This window comes from Dromiciops gliroides, chromosome 2 (assembly GCF_019393635.1).
Source record: "Dromiciops gliroides isolate mDroGli1 chromosome 2, mDroGli1.pri, whole genome shotgun sequence".
In the NCBI taxonomy this organism is placed as follows: Eukaryota; Metazoa; Chordata; class Mammalia; order Microbiotheria; family Microbiotheriidae; genus Dromiciops; species Dromiciops gliroides.
Window position 1 is genome coordinate 11,478,127 of NC_057862.1, and position 14,247 is coordinate 11,492,373.

The 14,247-nt window shown below is 46.1% G+C and overlaps 1 protein-coding gene across 1 annotated transcript in view; it reads left to right on the top strand.

The window, feature by feature from the left end:
• Window positions 1–14,247, top strand: part of LOC122741758 (lysosomal acid lipase/cholesteryl ester hydrolase-like) — a 36,275-nt gene that overhangs the window by 10,730 nt on the left and 11,298 nt on the right. The window contains exons 4-7 of the mRNA XM_043985511.1: window positions 7,728–7,926; window positions 8,859–8,968; window positions 10,705–10,841; window positions 13,464–13,610. Of these exons, the coding sequence (XP_043841446.1) occupies window positions 7,728–7,926; window positions 8,859–8,968; window positions 10,705–10,841; window positions 13,464–13,610 (593 nt within the window). The remainder of the gene's footprint in view (window positions 1–7,727; window positions 7,927–8,858; window positions 8,969–10,704; window positions 10,842–13,463; window positions 13,611–14,247) is intronic.

Genomic DNA, 14,247 nt, shown 5'->3' on the forward strand with positions numbered 1-14,247 from the left:
CGCCTCCCAGAAATTCATCCATCTATCCATCCATCCATCCATCCATCATCCGTCTGTCCATCCGTCCATTCATCCATCCATCCATTCATCCATCCATCCATCCATCCATCCATCCATCCATCCATCCATCCATCCATCCATCCATCCATCCATCCACCTACCCACCCACTCACCCACCCACACACCCATCCAACCATCCATCCATCCATCCTGCAGCATACAATGGGAAGAGTCACTTGTATTACCTTCTTCCCATGGCTGTTTGTAGCAAAGTGTTTTGTAAACCTTAAAACATGATAGAATGTGCGTTATTCCTAAACCTGCCTCTTTGCTCACTGACACTGTTAGCTTTTGGTGTGAAGCCCAGCATATTTAATTTCTCTTGTATAGGGGAACCTTTCAAATACTCAAATCCAGCTCTCAGGTAGGTCCTTCCTGAGCCTTCTCTTCTCCATGCTCAACGTGCCCAGTTCTTCCAAGATCATAGGATTTAGATCTGGAAAGGACCTTGGAAGTCTCTTAGTACAATCCCCTTATTTCACAAAAGAGCTAATGGAGAACAAAGAGATTTAATGATTCATCAGATCTCTGTATGCAAGAAACAAATTGTTATTTGCTTCTATTTTGGGGGATTTCCCATTTAGTCATATTGCTTTATTTCTGTATTTTTTGGGGGTCTAGTATGAAATTGTCTGATGGAGACTTACCTTATGATATATTTTCAAGTCTGGAATAAAACAGCCTGGGATCAGGAGAACCCAAGTTAAATTCTGACAGTTACTAGCTGTGTGACCCTGAGCAAGTCATTTAACCAAGTTTGCCTCAGTTTCCCCATCTGTAAAATGAGCTGGAGAAGAAAATGGCAAACCTATTCCAGGATCTTTGCCAGGAAAACACCAAATGGGGTCACAAAGAGTCAGACAGGATTGAAAATGACTGAACAAGTACAGTAAAGTCTGGGATAGCAAATCCACCTTTATCAGATTGTCTTTCCCCTTTCAAATGAGTCCATGATATTTCTTAGCTTTTTGCTTTTTCATATAAATGTCATAGTGGAAAAAGCACCATTTCTGAGGTCTCTGAGCCAGGTTCAAATCCAAACTTCGCCACTCTTTGGATGACTTTGGGGAAGCTACTTCCTTTCTCTTGTCCTCAGTTTGTCATCTATTGGACTATGGGGCTTCTGAGTTCCCTTCTGGTTCTAGAGTCCTTCCAGTGCCAATATAATTTTTACTGTTATAACCACAACTCTATAGATTTGTTTAGAAAGTCTTGTCATTTTTCCTGTATTGTTTCAAACGAACCTTGAACATTGCATTCCTTCCAGTTATCTAGGTCTTCCCTTTCCCTGCTCTCCCCCATCAATGTATTTTTCTAGTTAATCTTTTATATTGGTCACACTTAAATTTAAGTTCCAAATGTTTAATGATTTTGGTTGTTAGCAATGATGTGATTTTTAAAGTAATATTTTCTTGATTTTCACAGGTTATTTATAATAGTAAAACTTTTTGCTAAGCTTAATTTATAGCCCACAAACTTATCTGAATTCATTCATTGTTTGAGTTAGCTTTTTGTTAACCCTAATCCTCTAAATCAGCAGTTGAATTCTGTAAACACTCTGGTCCCTGGAAGTAAAGATAACCTTGTTTTTCTTCCTTTGCTATCTCAATTAATCCCTCCAGTTTCTTTTTCCTTTACTAGTGTTTTTAGATACCTGCTCCTGTTGAGTGACAATGCTTCTAGCATTGCCCTCTGGCATGCGATTCACGTTGGCTTTCGTAATTTTTATTATGTTGAGATAAAGTCCATTTATTCTTGTTCTTTTTAGTGTTTTTCTTAAAATCATGAAGTATGGTAGTGTTTTATCAAAGACCTTTTCTGTATCTATCGATATAGGATTGTTAATCTGCTTTTACTTATTGGTGTGACATTTTTTCGAATGTTGTGTAATACACCCTTCCATTATTGGAATGGATTATGTTCTGTTATGATGAACGATTTATTAAATGTTCCATTGGCTGATAGTTTGGTTTATTATTTTTTGCAGCTATATCCATAAAGGAAATTGACCTGAAATTTTATTTTTTAGTGTTGTCCTTATCAGGGTTTAGGATTGAAACCATGTTATGAAAAGAACTGCACTGCACTTAGAGCTTGCCTAAAGACTTTAGGAAAGTTCTCAGGGCAGCCAGATCTCTCCAGAATGAGGAGTTTGTTTGCCAGTCTGTCTTCATGGGTGGAAGAAGGGATGAAATCTCTTAAACCTACAATTTCAGATAGGAGCACAGAAGGAAACTGGAATTCTTAGTCCCCACAAAGGTCATCCCCATAAACTATGAAATTGATTTTTTTTAAAGCTATGGTTTCCATTCCTTTAGCATTCAATACACTGAGGCTTCACTGGGATTTCATTGTTGAGGGCACCATCTCTGTCCCTACTTGGGGCTGGACTGTGGCTCTTTTGTGCATTTGTAGACAGCCTTTTGTCCATGGAAGAAGGTAACTTCTCCAGACCCACCCTTTAGGGATGAAGGTGGGCACTGAGCTAAACAAATCCCTCAATGATGATCTAATTCTACAAACATTTATTAAGCTCCTTCTACGTGCAAGTCACAAAACAGACCTTGTCCCTTTTTTTTTTTTTGGGTGGGGCAATGAAGGTTAAGTGACTTGCCCAAGGTCACACAGCTAGTAAGTGTCAAGTGTCTGAGTCTGGATTTGAACTCAGGTCCTCCTGAATCCAGGGCTGGTGCTTGATCCACTGAGCCACCTAGCTGCCCCCAGCCCTGTCCCTTATTAAGGAGTTTGCATTCTACAGACCCAAACCCAGATTTCCCATCTCCAAGGCTATTGTTCTTCCCACCACATCACACTGCTTCTTTAGGTAGAGGTTCAGTTGAACACTCAGCTCAACTCAAACACCAGCTCCTAGAGGATGCCTTTCCCTGTTCTCCCAAGATGTTAGGGCCTTCCCTACCCAATCACCTTATCCTTGCTTGGCATATTATTCATTCAAAATGCTATGTACCTGTTTCTCTGAGTTCATATTTCCCAGTTTGCAAAATGGGTATAATAGAGCTTGTGCTCAACCTCATAGGGAATGTAATGTGGAACCCTTAAAACACTGGAAGAATGTGTGTTATTGTTATCCCTGTTCCGATACCTGCGTGACCTTCTCTTTCGGGTACCTCCCGCCTCTTGGTCTCAGTTTCTTCATCTGTAAAATGAAAGGTTGGATTGAATCTTTTTCATCCCTTTTGACTAAAAAAAAAAGTTTCCTTGAATTCTTTGTGCTCGATGTCTTGCTTGTTTTTAGTGGACCGATTACTGATCTATTCAGTTCCCTCAGTTCTATCCTCCAAGGTGTTACAAATGATGGTAAGCTTGATTCTTGTCAGGCCCAGTGAATTCATCCAGTTTCAAAGAACTTAACTGCAGCCCCTGGGTCAACTGCTAAATCCTTCAAGCAGTCAGTCAACTAATGTTCATTAAGCATCAGACTTTGTGCCAGGCAGTGAACTAAGCAACTGAATTGCTCTCTCCCAGATTGACCTCCTTTGATCCCCTTGGCCCAGCTGGAGTTCTCTTAGCATGTCTCCTTGGGAGCACCCTCATTTGTGGGGCTGCCAAATGTTGCAAGGTAGCTATGCCGAGCAGGTAGAGGGAGGGAGTGGAAAGCACCAAATTTGGAGGCTCTGCTACTTACTGTATGTGTGACTTTGAGCCTCAGTTTCCCCTTCAGCAAAACGAAGGAGCTAGACTAGATGATGTCTGGGTTCCCTTTGTAACGATTGGAATGACGCCACCTGCTGGAGACTTACTGTAGGAAAGCTCCAACATGAGGAGAAGGCCTCTGAGGGCAGGATCATGCATCTTTTCTTTGGCATCAGGAAGTGACGTTTGCTTGTGGGAGGAAAAAGGGGGAGGCTGGCGTGCTGGCTCACTCTCTTTCCTGAGGACTCTGGTGGAGAAGGGAGTGTGAAATGCACTCTCCCTTTAATAGATAGATGAATGTAGGCCTTTCTCTCTCTCTTTACCAAATTCTTATTCTCCTTAATAAATGCTTAAAAGCCTAACTCTTGCTAAAATTTATAATTTATTGGCGATCATTTATTAGATATTTTAGACAGTATGGCTAGAATTTTAGCCTTTACACCTTCTAGCCCAAGTCCTGGGAATGGAAGGAAAAGAATAAGCATTTATTAAGTGCCCACTGTGTGCCAGGTACTGTGCTAAGTGCAGATAACTTTCTTTTTTTTCCCTTTTTTTTGTTTTTAGTGAGGCAATTGGGGTTAAGTGACTTGCCCAGGGTCACACAGCTAGTAAGTATTAAGTGTCTGAGGCTGGATTTGAACTCAGGTACTCCTGACTCCAGGGCCGGTGCTCTATCCACTGCGTCACCTAGCTGCCCCAAAGACATGACACTTTTTTTTTTTTTGCAGGGCAATGAGGGTTAAGTGACTTGCCCAGGGTCACACAGCTAGTAAGTGTCAAGTGGCTGAGGCCAGATTTGAACTCAGGTCCTCCTGGTGCTCTATCCACTGCGCCACCTAGCTGCCCAGATAACCTTCTAACAACCCTGTGAGGTCGTTGCTGTTATCTCATTTTACAGAGGAGGCAACTGAGGCAGACAGAGGTGGAGTGACTTGCCCAGGGTCACACAGCTAGTAAGTGTCAAGTGTCTGAGGCTGGATTTGAACTCAGGTCCCCTTGAATCCAAGGCCGGTGCTTTATCCACTGTGCCACCTAGCCGCCTCTATAACCCATTTTTTTTTTTTGGAGGGGCAATGGGGGTTAAGTGACTTGCGCAGGGTCCAAAATACTCAAAGCCTGAATTTCCATGATAGATAATTTGGAAGCCAATCACAAATATCTGTATATAGTTCTTAGTGAAAACAGTCTCATCCTGTTGCTTTTCTCAAAATTTGCTGTTCCGTATAATTAGAAAACTTTTACATCTTTGTCTTATTACTTTGCCTAATCATTTCCCTCTTAGGAGGATATCATACCTGTATTACACTTTGACCACAAATACAGATTAAAACTGTAAAATGTTCATATTTTCATCTAATAATAGTAACTCAGAGATGTTCCAGGATCAATCTATTACTTAACAGATTTAGTGTTACTGAAATTTGCTATAAAAAGAAAAAGAGTGACATAGTTATAACAATGTCCTATCACAACAGGGGGAAAATTCCCTTAGCTCTGTTTGATTCTAGGCATGAGTCATATCTGATAGCCAATATTCACAAGGCATTAAAAGCCAGGCTCAGGATGAAACAGGTAGGACTTCTCCTTTTCAGAAAGGAAATAGTACAATGGGGAGATAGAGTTATGAGGATCCTACCTTGGATCAGGGCAAAGTCATCCTCAAAACTTTTCCCAGGCACAGACATCCAGCTTTAGCAGTTCCCAGACTGCAGCACATGCTATTTTTGATTATTGGCTTCATGACAATACGGACAACTATTCCTGCAATCAAAGCTCAAAATGACAGTAAGTTACAGTCACAGGAATTGTGACCTTAAATAGCAAAATTTCACTAACCACGACTTAGACTTGAATATCTTTCCTAATGTTTCCCTAACAGCATTTCATTTATCCTTTACTTATAAATTGAAACTACCCATATTCTGGGGCGTCAGACATACAGCAAATACCTGGTAGTTGACTCATCAATGTGTTGAAGCTACATTTTTAAACCACCTTACACACTTTTAAAATAAAACACACATACTCACAAAGAGCGAGAAAGATAAAGTGAACAATGTATGCACTCAGAGTTCATCAGTTCTTTCTCTGGAGGTAGATGGCATTTTTCATCATGGGTCCTTTGGAGTTGTCTTGGATCATTGCCTTGATCAGAGTTGCTCAGTTTTTCACAGCTGATCATTGTTACAGTATTTCTGCTCACTTCACTTTGTATCACTTTGTATAGACTTCTTAGGTTTTTCTGAAACCATCCTGCTTGTCATTTCTTAGAGCTCAATAGTATCCCATGACAATCATATACCACAACTTGTTGAGCTGTTTGCCTATTCATGGGCACTCCTCAATTTCCAATTCTTTGCCACCACAAAAAGATCTGGCATAAATATTTTTGTACAATAGGTTATTTTCCCTTTTAGGGGTAGAGACCTAGTAGTGGTATTTCTGGATCAAAGAGTATTCACAGTTGTATATTCCTTTGGGCTTAGTTCCAAATTGCTCTCCAGAATGGCTGGAGCACTTCACAACTTTAGCAACAGTACATTAGTGTTCCTGCTTTCCTACCTCCCCTCCAGCATTTGTCATTTTCTTTTTCTATCATGTTAACCAATTTGATAGGTATGAGGTGGTATCTCAGAGTTGTTTTAATTTTCACTCCTCTAATCAGTGTTTTAGAGCATTTTTTCCATGATTATAGATAGCTTTGATTTCTTTGTTTGAAAACTGTCTATTCATATCCTTTGACCATTTATCAATTGGGAAATGACTTGTATTCTTATAAATTTGACTCTATCTATTTGGGAAATGAGGCTTTTGTCAGAGAAACTTGATGTAATATGTTTCCCCAAGTTGCTTTCTTTCTAATCTTAGCTGTTTTAGTTTAGTTTTTGCAAAACCTTTTTTTAATTTAATATAATACAAATGATCCATTCCACTTCTTGTGATCCTCTTTATCTCTTATTTGGTCATAAACTCTTCCCTTTTCCAGAGATCCGACAGGCACATTTCCCCATGCTCCCCTAATTTGCTTATGGTATCTCTTGTGATGTCTAAATCATTTATCCATTTTGAACTGAATCTTGGTATGTGGTGTGAAATGTTGGCATATGCTTAGTTTCTATAAAACTGCTTTTCATTTTTCCCAGCAATTTTTATCAAATACTGAGTTTTTGCCTCTAAAACTTAGGTCTTTGGATGTTTCAAACACTAGATTACTGTGTATTCTGTGTCTCATCTATTCTGCTGATTCACCACTCTGTTTCTTAGGCAGTCCCAGACAGTTTTCATGATTACTGCTTTGTTGAAATCTGAGGTGTTTGGGGGTTTGGGGTGTTCAGAGCGGACTGGCACCCCTGGTGTGAAGGCTTGCAGAGCCCTGCTAAGGGCTGCATATCTACCTTTGGCGTCCATGTCTCACCCAACTCTTACCTGTGGTTCCAAGAAACTACAGAAGGCCCAGTGGCCACACACCAGTAAGACCATCCTGGCAGACTGGCTTAGCCAGGTTGAGGGTAACCAACAGGTCTCATACCTGTCGGTGAGTTGGGGGTCGGGGAGCGTCTAGCCCAAGCATGTAACGACTTTCTTTGGGGAAATGGATGGATGAGGACAATCGATTCCAATGGCCAGGAAGGCAGCTGAAGCCGGAGCTGTGGAGTGCTTAGAGCTTGACCAGATGTTGAAGACACTAAGGTCATTTCCTGCATCCTGGGCCTTCATCAGTCATCTTGATTTTTGTCTTGCCAATAGACTTTGATGGTTCTGGAAGAGAGAGGGAGGTTGAAGACTGTGTAACTCTGCCTCACTTATGTCCAATTCATGCACAAGTCAAGACATTGTCCTGTGATGTCATTGGTCCTCTTTGCAACTGCATGGGTGGGAGGGGTGGGACTAGGTGATTCTCGGAGGGTTACCAGGTCTCCAATGGCCATTCATGCCCTGAGTGGCAGCCTCTCTCCTCTTTTATACTGTCCCCAAGCTCAGCTCTATGTAAGCACGTGTATTCTGTCCTCTAGGTCCCCGGCAGGTGGTGTTTCTGCAGCATGGCCTGCTGGCTGATGGGAGTAACTGGGTCACAAATCTGGACAACAGCAGTCTGGGCTTCATCCTTGCTGATGCTGGTTATGACGTGTGGCTGGGGAACAGCCGAGGGAACACCTGGTCCCGCAAACACAAGACACTTTCTGTTTTCCAGGACGAATTCTGGGCTTTCAGGTAGTTCAGGGTGAAGCAGTGAGGGGCAAGTGTTTCCAAAGTGCAGTCTCTGTGCCAGCATTTGGCATTAGGAGAGACATGGGTTTGAATCTTGTTCAAACATTTCCCAGTTCTGTGACCTTACCTTGGACATATCCTACCATACAGGAGGGTTGGAAGGCTGCATTGAAACAATGTCTACAAAGCATGATAACTGTCACCTATTTCTAGTAGAGTCTAAGACCCCTGAGGGGAGGAGGTGTTAATTATGGGAAAAAGTGTTAAACGTGGAGTCTGGAAGATCTGAGGCCAAATCCTCCCTCAGATACTTAATAGCTGTGTGACCTTGGGCAAGTCACTTGACCTCTGCTTGCCTCAGTTTCCTCATTTGTAATGTAGGGATAATAACTACACTTACGTTCCCAGGGTTATTGTGAGGAGCAAATGAGAAAATATGTGTATAGTGCTTAGCATAATGCCTGGCACATAGTGAGTGCTATGTAAATGTTAGCTGTTATTATTGTTAAAGTGTTTTGCAAACCTTTTGAGTTATTATTATTACTGTTGCTGTTGTTCTTCTTCTTACTAATATTATTATTGTCATTCTTCTTTAGCAGTGGTGGTGGTAGTAATAGTTGCCATAGCCCTGGTTTCTGGCATAGTTTCTCCTGGCACAGAATAGATCCTTAACAAATGTGAAGTGTGAATTGACTGTTCACATATATCATAAGGAGCCTGGGCTTGGAGTCAGGCTCTGCTTCACCTCTAGTTCCTAGGAGCCCAGTGACCATGGCTCAATTTCACTCAACCACTCTAGGCTTCAGTTTCCTGTTCTGAACAGTGAGCTGGACTTGATGATTAGGGGGCCCTCCCAGCTCTGGCTCCTACCTTCTCTTCCAGGAGAGGCAGGGACTGACTGAATTCCTTTGGGACATTCTGGTTTTGCTTTGCAGCTTTGATGAGATGGCAAAAAACGACCTGCCTGCTGTGATCGACTTTATCCTGAACAAGACTGGTCAAGAGCAAGTGTATTATGTTGGCCATTCCCAAGGCACCACCATTGGTAGGTCATGAACAGTCTGGGTTCTTAATAGTGGTCTTTGTCATCGGAGCTTCAGGCTGAGAACATCCTTCTCTGATCATAGCTTTGCCCTTCTGTGTGTGTGTGTGTGTGTGTGTGTACATGTGTTTGGGCCCATGTGTAGAAAGAAAAGCTCATGCCAGTCAGTGTTAGTGGTCCAGACAAGGGGGGGGTCAGGTGTTGGGGGCTCTGATGCACAAAAATGTGATCTTCTCATCTTATTGTTATGTTGGAGAAGGGCTTCCTCAATGGGTAGATGATGGAGGATTAGATCATTTGTAAGGTCTCTTCCAAGTGTCCCATTCTAATTTTCTCCTTGAATATAATGACAAAAATTTACAAAAATTAGCTGCGTTTCTGTAGCTCTTCAAGATTTTCAAGGCTCCTTACATGTATTAGCTTGTTTGATTCTCATAACATCTCCATTTTACACATGAGGAAACTGAGCCACAGAGTGATTAAGTGACTTGTCCAGTGACTTTACCTCAGTTAATAGACAGCCAGTTCAAATGCAGGATGAGGTGGGAAAGCGGTCCTTCCTTGGAGTCAGGCAATACTGGGTTCCACACTTGGGTAGGGGGGATGGTCCTATCCTGGGCTTCGATTTTTAAGGGTTGGTTAGTGTTTTTCTGGGCCCTTGACCATTGCCTTATGAGCAGTCCCAGGGTTTTTCCAAGCCCTGAGGTGGGGTCTCTGTCCTGGGAAGGAGGGGCTGAGTAGGTGCCAGGCGGTCCATCTGTGCTTGGTTGGTCTTTCTCTAAACTGGCGGAAGACTCAGCTGCCTCAGCTCAGGCTTCGGGGCTGGAGGGACCCACAGGGCCCTGGATTCCTTCCAGCTCCTCTTGAGGAAGTTTGGAGAACATGTACTTAACATGTCCTTGAGGCCCCAGGGAGACTGAATCCACACCTTGAGTCAATAGAAGATTTGGGGCCTCACCTCAAGAGGTCTGTCAGACCTGGGACCTGGAAGTGCTGTGGCGGGGGCGGGGAGGTTCCTGGGGGTCTTTGGTGCCCAGGACTCTTCAGCTGCCTTTAGAGGGGCTGGGCAGCTTCACTGGGTGGGGTCAATGCAGCCTCTTCCCTTGTGGGGGTCACCAGAGTTTGGGGGGGTCACTGGGCAGAGGCCTGACCCCCTCTTTTGTGTTTCCCTCTTCCCCCTCTTCCCTTGGGGGTCACCAGAGTTTGGGGGGGGTCACTGGGCAGAGGACTGAACCCTTGTTTTGTGTCCTTTCCCCCCTCTTCCCTTGGGGGTCACCAGAGTTTGGGGGGTCACTGGGCAGAGGACTGAACCCCTGTTTTGTGTTTCCCTATTCCCCTTCTTTCCTTGGGAGGTCACCAGAGTTTGGGGGGGGGTCACTGGGCAGAGGCCTGAACCCCTGTTTTGTGTTTCCCTATTCCCCTTCTTTCCTTGGGGAGGTCGCCAGAGTTTTGGGGGGTCACTGGGCAGAGGCCTGATCCCCTTTTGTGTCATTTCCCCCCTCTTCCCTTGGGGGTCACCAGAGTTTGGGGGGGTCACTGGGCAGAGGACTTAACCCTTGTTTTGTGTCCTTTCCCCCCTCTTCCCTTGGGGGTCACCAGAGTTTGGGGGGGTCACTGGGCAGAGGACTGAACCCTTGTTTTGTGTCCCCTTCTCCCTCTTTTCTTGGGTGGTCACTAGGGTGGGGGGGGTCACTGGGCAGAGGACTAAACCCCTGTTTTGTGTCTCCCCCTTTCCCCAGCCTTCATTGCCTTCTCCAGTTTGCCCCAGCTGGCCAAGAAGATCAAGCTGTTTTTCGCCTTGGGTCCTGTGGCCACTGTCAAGTTCAGCACCAGCCCCATGGCCAAGCTGGCATATTTCCCGAATTTGCTCTTCAAGGTAGGGATCCTGGGTGGGGAGGGAGCTGCAAGGATCACAGACCGAAGCCTGGATGTGACCTCCTGGGCCAGCGAAACCAGCCCCTTCATTCGACAGGGGAAGAAACTGAGGCACAGAGAGGGGAGATGCCTTGGGACCCTAGGTGCAGAGGGATGGGATGGGATGGGGGTGGGGGCCCAACTGGTACAAGGTTTGGTCTGATTTTGAAATTGTGAAATGACCTTTCCCCAGTGGCAGGATTGCTCTGCGACACTGCTCTCAGGTTAGAGTTAAGGAACCAGGAAGGGACAGTCTGTGCTTTCCTGCCCCTGGTTCTGGGGGTGAGGGGTGGGGCATGTTCCTGTCTGTATTCTGTGGGGCCAAAGCAGAAGCCTCCAGTCCAGTGATGATGCTCAGTTGTGTCTGACTCTGTGACCCCATTTGGGGTTTTCTTGGCAAAGATACTGGAGCAGTTTGTCATTTCCTTCTGTGGCTCATTTTACAGATGAGGAAACTGAGGCAAACAGGGTGAAGTGACTTGCTCAGGGTCACACAAGTATAAATAAGTGTCTGGGACGGGATTTGAACTCAGGTCTTCTTAACTCCAGACATGGTGCCCTGGCCACAGTGCCCCCCAGCTGCACTCATCCAGGAGGTCTCATAACCAGAAGTGGAGGCAGTGTGGCCTTAGTGTCTGAGGCGGTGCGGACCTGAACTCCAGTTCTGGCCCTCCAATTCTGGGAAAGTCACTTATGCTCCTCCCAGGCCCCCCAGGCACCTCTGACACCGTCGGGCAGCTCCCTCTCACTGGGGCAGTGGCAAGCTGTCTCTGGCCCCAGATCTTCATCTGTCCTTGGGCAGGTTGCTGAAGCTCAGCAGATGTTTGCAATGACAGGGGATTGCAGGGAAACCTGAGGGGAGGGACTTTGGAGAAGGATTAAGGAGTCTGGGTTCGTGGTGGCCCTGACGTTTCTTCTGAGAGCTCTGGGGTGTCTCTGGATGCCAGGTGGAGGAGCCCTGCTCTGGAAAATGGGCTGGGCATTTGGGACACTGGAAGGTGGAATACAGATTCCAACATGGGAGCGGGCAGGGCTCCCAGGGGCCATTCAGCACAATACACAGCAGCACCAGGATCCCCCTATCTATGGCATCTCCACTAGGAGCTGCTCACCCACTGCCTGACGGATCCCTCCAGGCAGGGGGCTCTGAGGGTACCCTCTGCCCCACTTAGGGGAAGCTTCAATTGTGAGGAAGCTTTTCCTGACATCGAGACTGAATAAGGTAACTGCTGGCTGCTGATTCTGGTCTCTGGGTCCCAGGAGAGCTAGGCGGTCCCTCTCATTGATGCCAGCCTGTCGCATACCAGAGGGCAGCTATCAAGCCCCCAAGGGCTTCTCTTCTCCAGGGAGCTCCATGCAGTGTTTCCCCAGCTGCCTGTAGTTGCTGAGCTTGGGCCTGCATTTGTCCCAAAGGCCACTTCCTGCCTGCCCAGGTGTGTCCATGGTGAAGCCACGTGCCCTTGTCTTGGATGGAAAAGTCGACCAATATAGTGTCCTTTTCATAGAGTGAGAAGCACTTTGTAAATAGGATCTCCTGTGGTCCTTGAAACAACCCTATGAGGGAGGTGCTTAGGTTGTCCTCATTTTAGAGGGAGCACAAAGCTAGGCTGCATCTGAAGCAGAATTTGAACCCAGATCATCGTCTCCAAGTCCAATAGTCTGTCCAGAGGGCTGGCATTATTCTGCTGTGTGCCTGTGAATGCTCTCATTGGAGATGGTCAAACCAGGGTGTTTTCTGGGTCCAGAGTCTTTATTGTCCCTGGCTGTTGTTTTTTCTCTAGTTTTTCTTCATCAAGTAGTGGGGGCTACTTAGTGTGGTGAAGAGAAGACTGACAGACAAAGAGTGGACAGGAGAAGATGCGAACCTGCCCTAGTCTTTAAAGGTTTGAGGGCTTGTCATCTGGAGGGGATGGGTAACTCAGCCTGCTTCCCCAGTCAGAAGGAGGACCCAGGAGCAGAGAGGAGAGTGACAATCCACAATCAGCAGGAGTGTAACCAGCATGGGACACGTGGGGCTTTGCCCCAGGGCACTAGCATCCAGTCTGGAGACAGCCTAGCTCAGTGGTTAGAGCCTGGCAGAGCCAGGTTCACTTACCCGCTGGTTGAAGCTGGATGAGCTTCAATGCTTCCTAAAGTCCCGTCCAGTTGGAAATCTAGGAACCTCCCTGCAGTGGCCACAGAACCCGTACCTTCCGGGGCTTTGTGTGCTAAGTAGCCATATCTCAACCCTCTTCAGCCCCTTCCCCCTTGGCCTCTCCCTACTAAAGGCTCTGCTGATTAAAGCTGGTCTTCTGTGGAAAAGATTCTTCACAGAGTAGTGAGCTCTCCATCACTGGAGGGCTTCTGAGACAAATGAGCACAAAGAGGGTCAGCATGGTGTAGTGGACAGAACAGGGAGTTTGGAATTTGGGGATGTGATTTTGAATTCTGCCGCTGCCTCTGACCACATGGGAGCCTTAGACAAACCTCTCCCTGTCTCTGGGCCTCAGTGTCCTCCTGGGTGGCCTCTGGGGCCCCTGCCCGCTGCTCATCTGTGAGCCAAGGGTCTTTGAAATGGCCGGCCCGGATTTTTGTTTCTCTGCAGGACGTATTTGGGATAAAGGAATTCCTGCCCCAGAATTGGATCATGAAGTGGCTGGGGACCCACGTGTGCACCCACGTGCTTCTGAAGGAGCTCTGTGGGAACCTCCTCTTTGTCCTCTGTGGATTCAACGAGCGGAACCTGAATATGGTGCTTCCCCTTCCTTCTCCTTGCTTTGGGCTTTTTCCTTCCTTTCTTCCTTCCTTCCTTCCTTCCTTCCTTCCTTCCTTCCTTCCTTCCTTCCTTCCTTCCTTCCTTCCTTCCTTCCTTCCTTCCTTCCTTCCTTCCTTCCTTCCTTCCTTCCTCCCTTCCCTCCTTCCTTCCTCCCTTCCCTCCTTCCTTCCTTCCTTTCCCTCTTGCCCCTCCCTTCCTCTCGCCCCTTCCCCTTCTCTTGTCCCCCCCTTTTCCCTTTCCTTTCTTCTTCTTTTTTTCCTTCCCTTCCTTTCTCTGCTTTCCTTCCCTCCTTCCCCTTGCCTTTTCATGCCTGAATGCGGGCCTCTTTTCTTTCTTGGGGACCAAGGTGGTCTGTCTTCATGTTCTCAAGGTGACATTTTCCCCCCATGGAGGCCACACCACTGATGAGCTCGTGTCCATAGTCATCCTGCTAAGCCAGGCCTGCAGCCAGCCTTGGGCAGTTATTGAATGAGGGAGGGGAGTGGGGCGGGGCGGGAGGGCAGGCCCAGGCCCCGGCTTCCAACCCTAGCTCTGCCCCTTGGGATCCTAGGCCAGGACGGGAAGGTGTCTCAGGGATCGTCTAATTCATCCTCCTTATTTTATGGATGAGGAA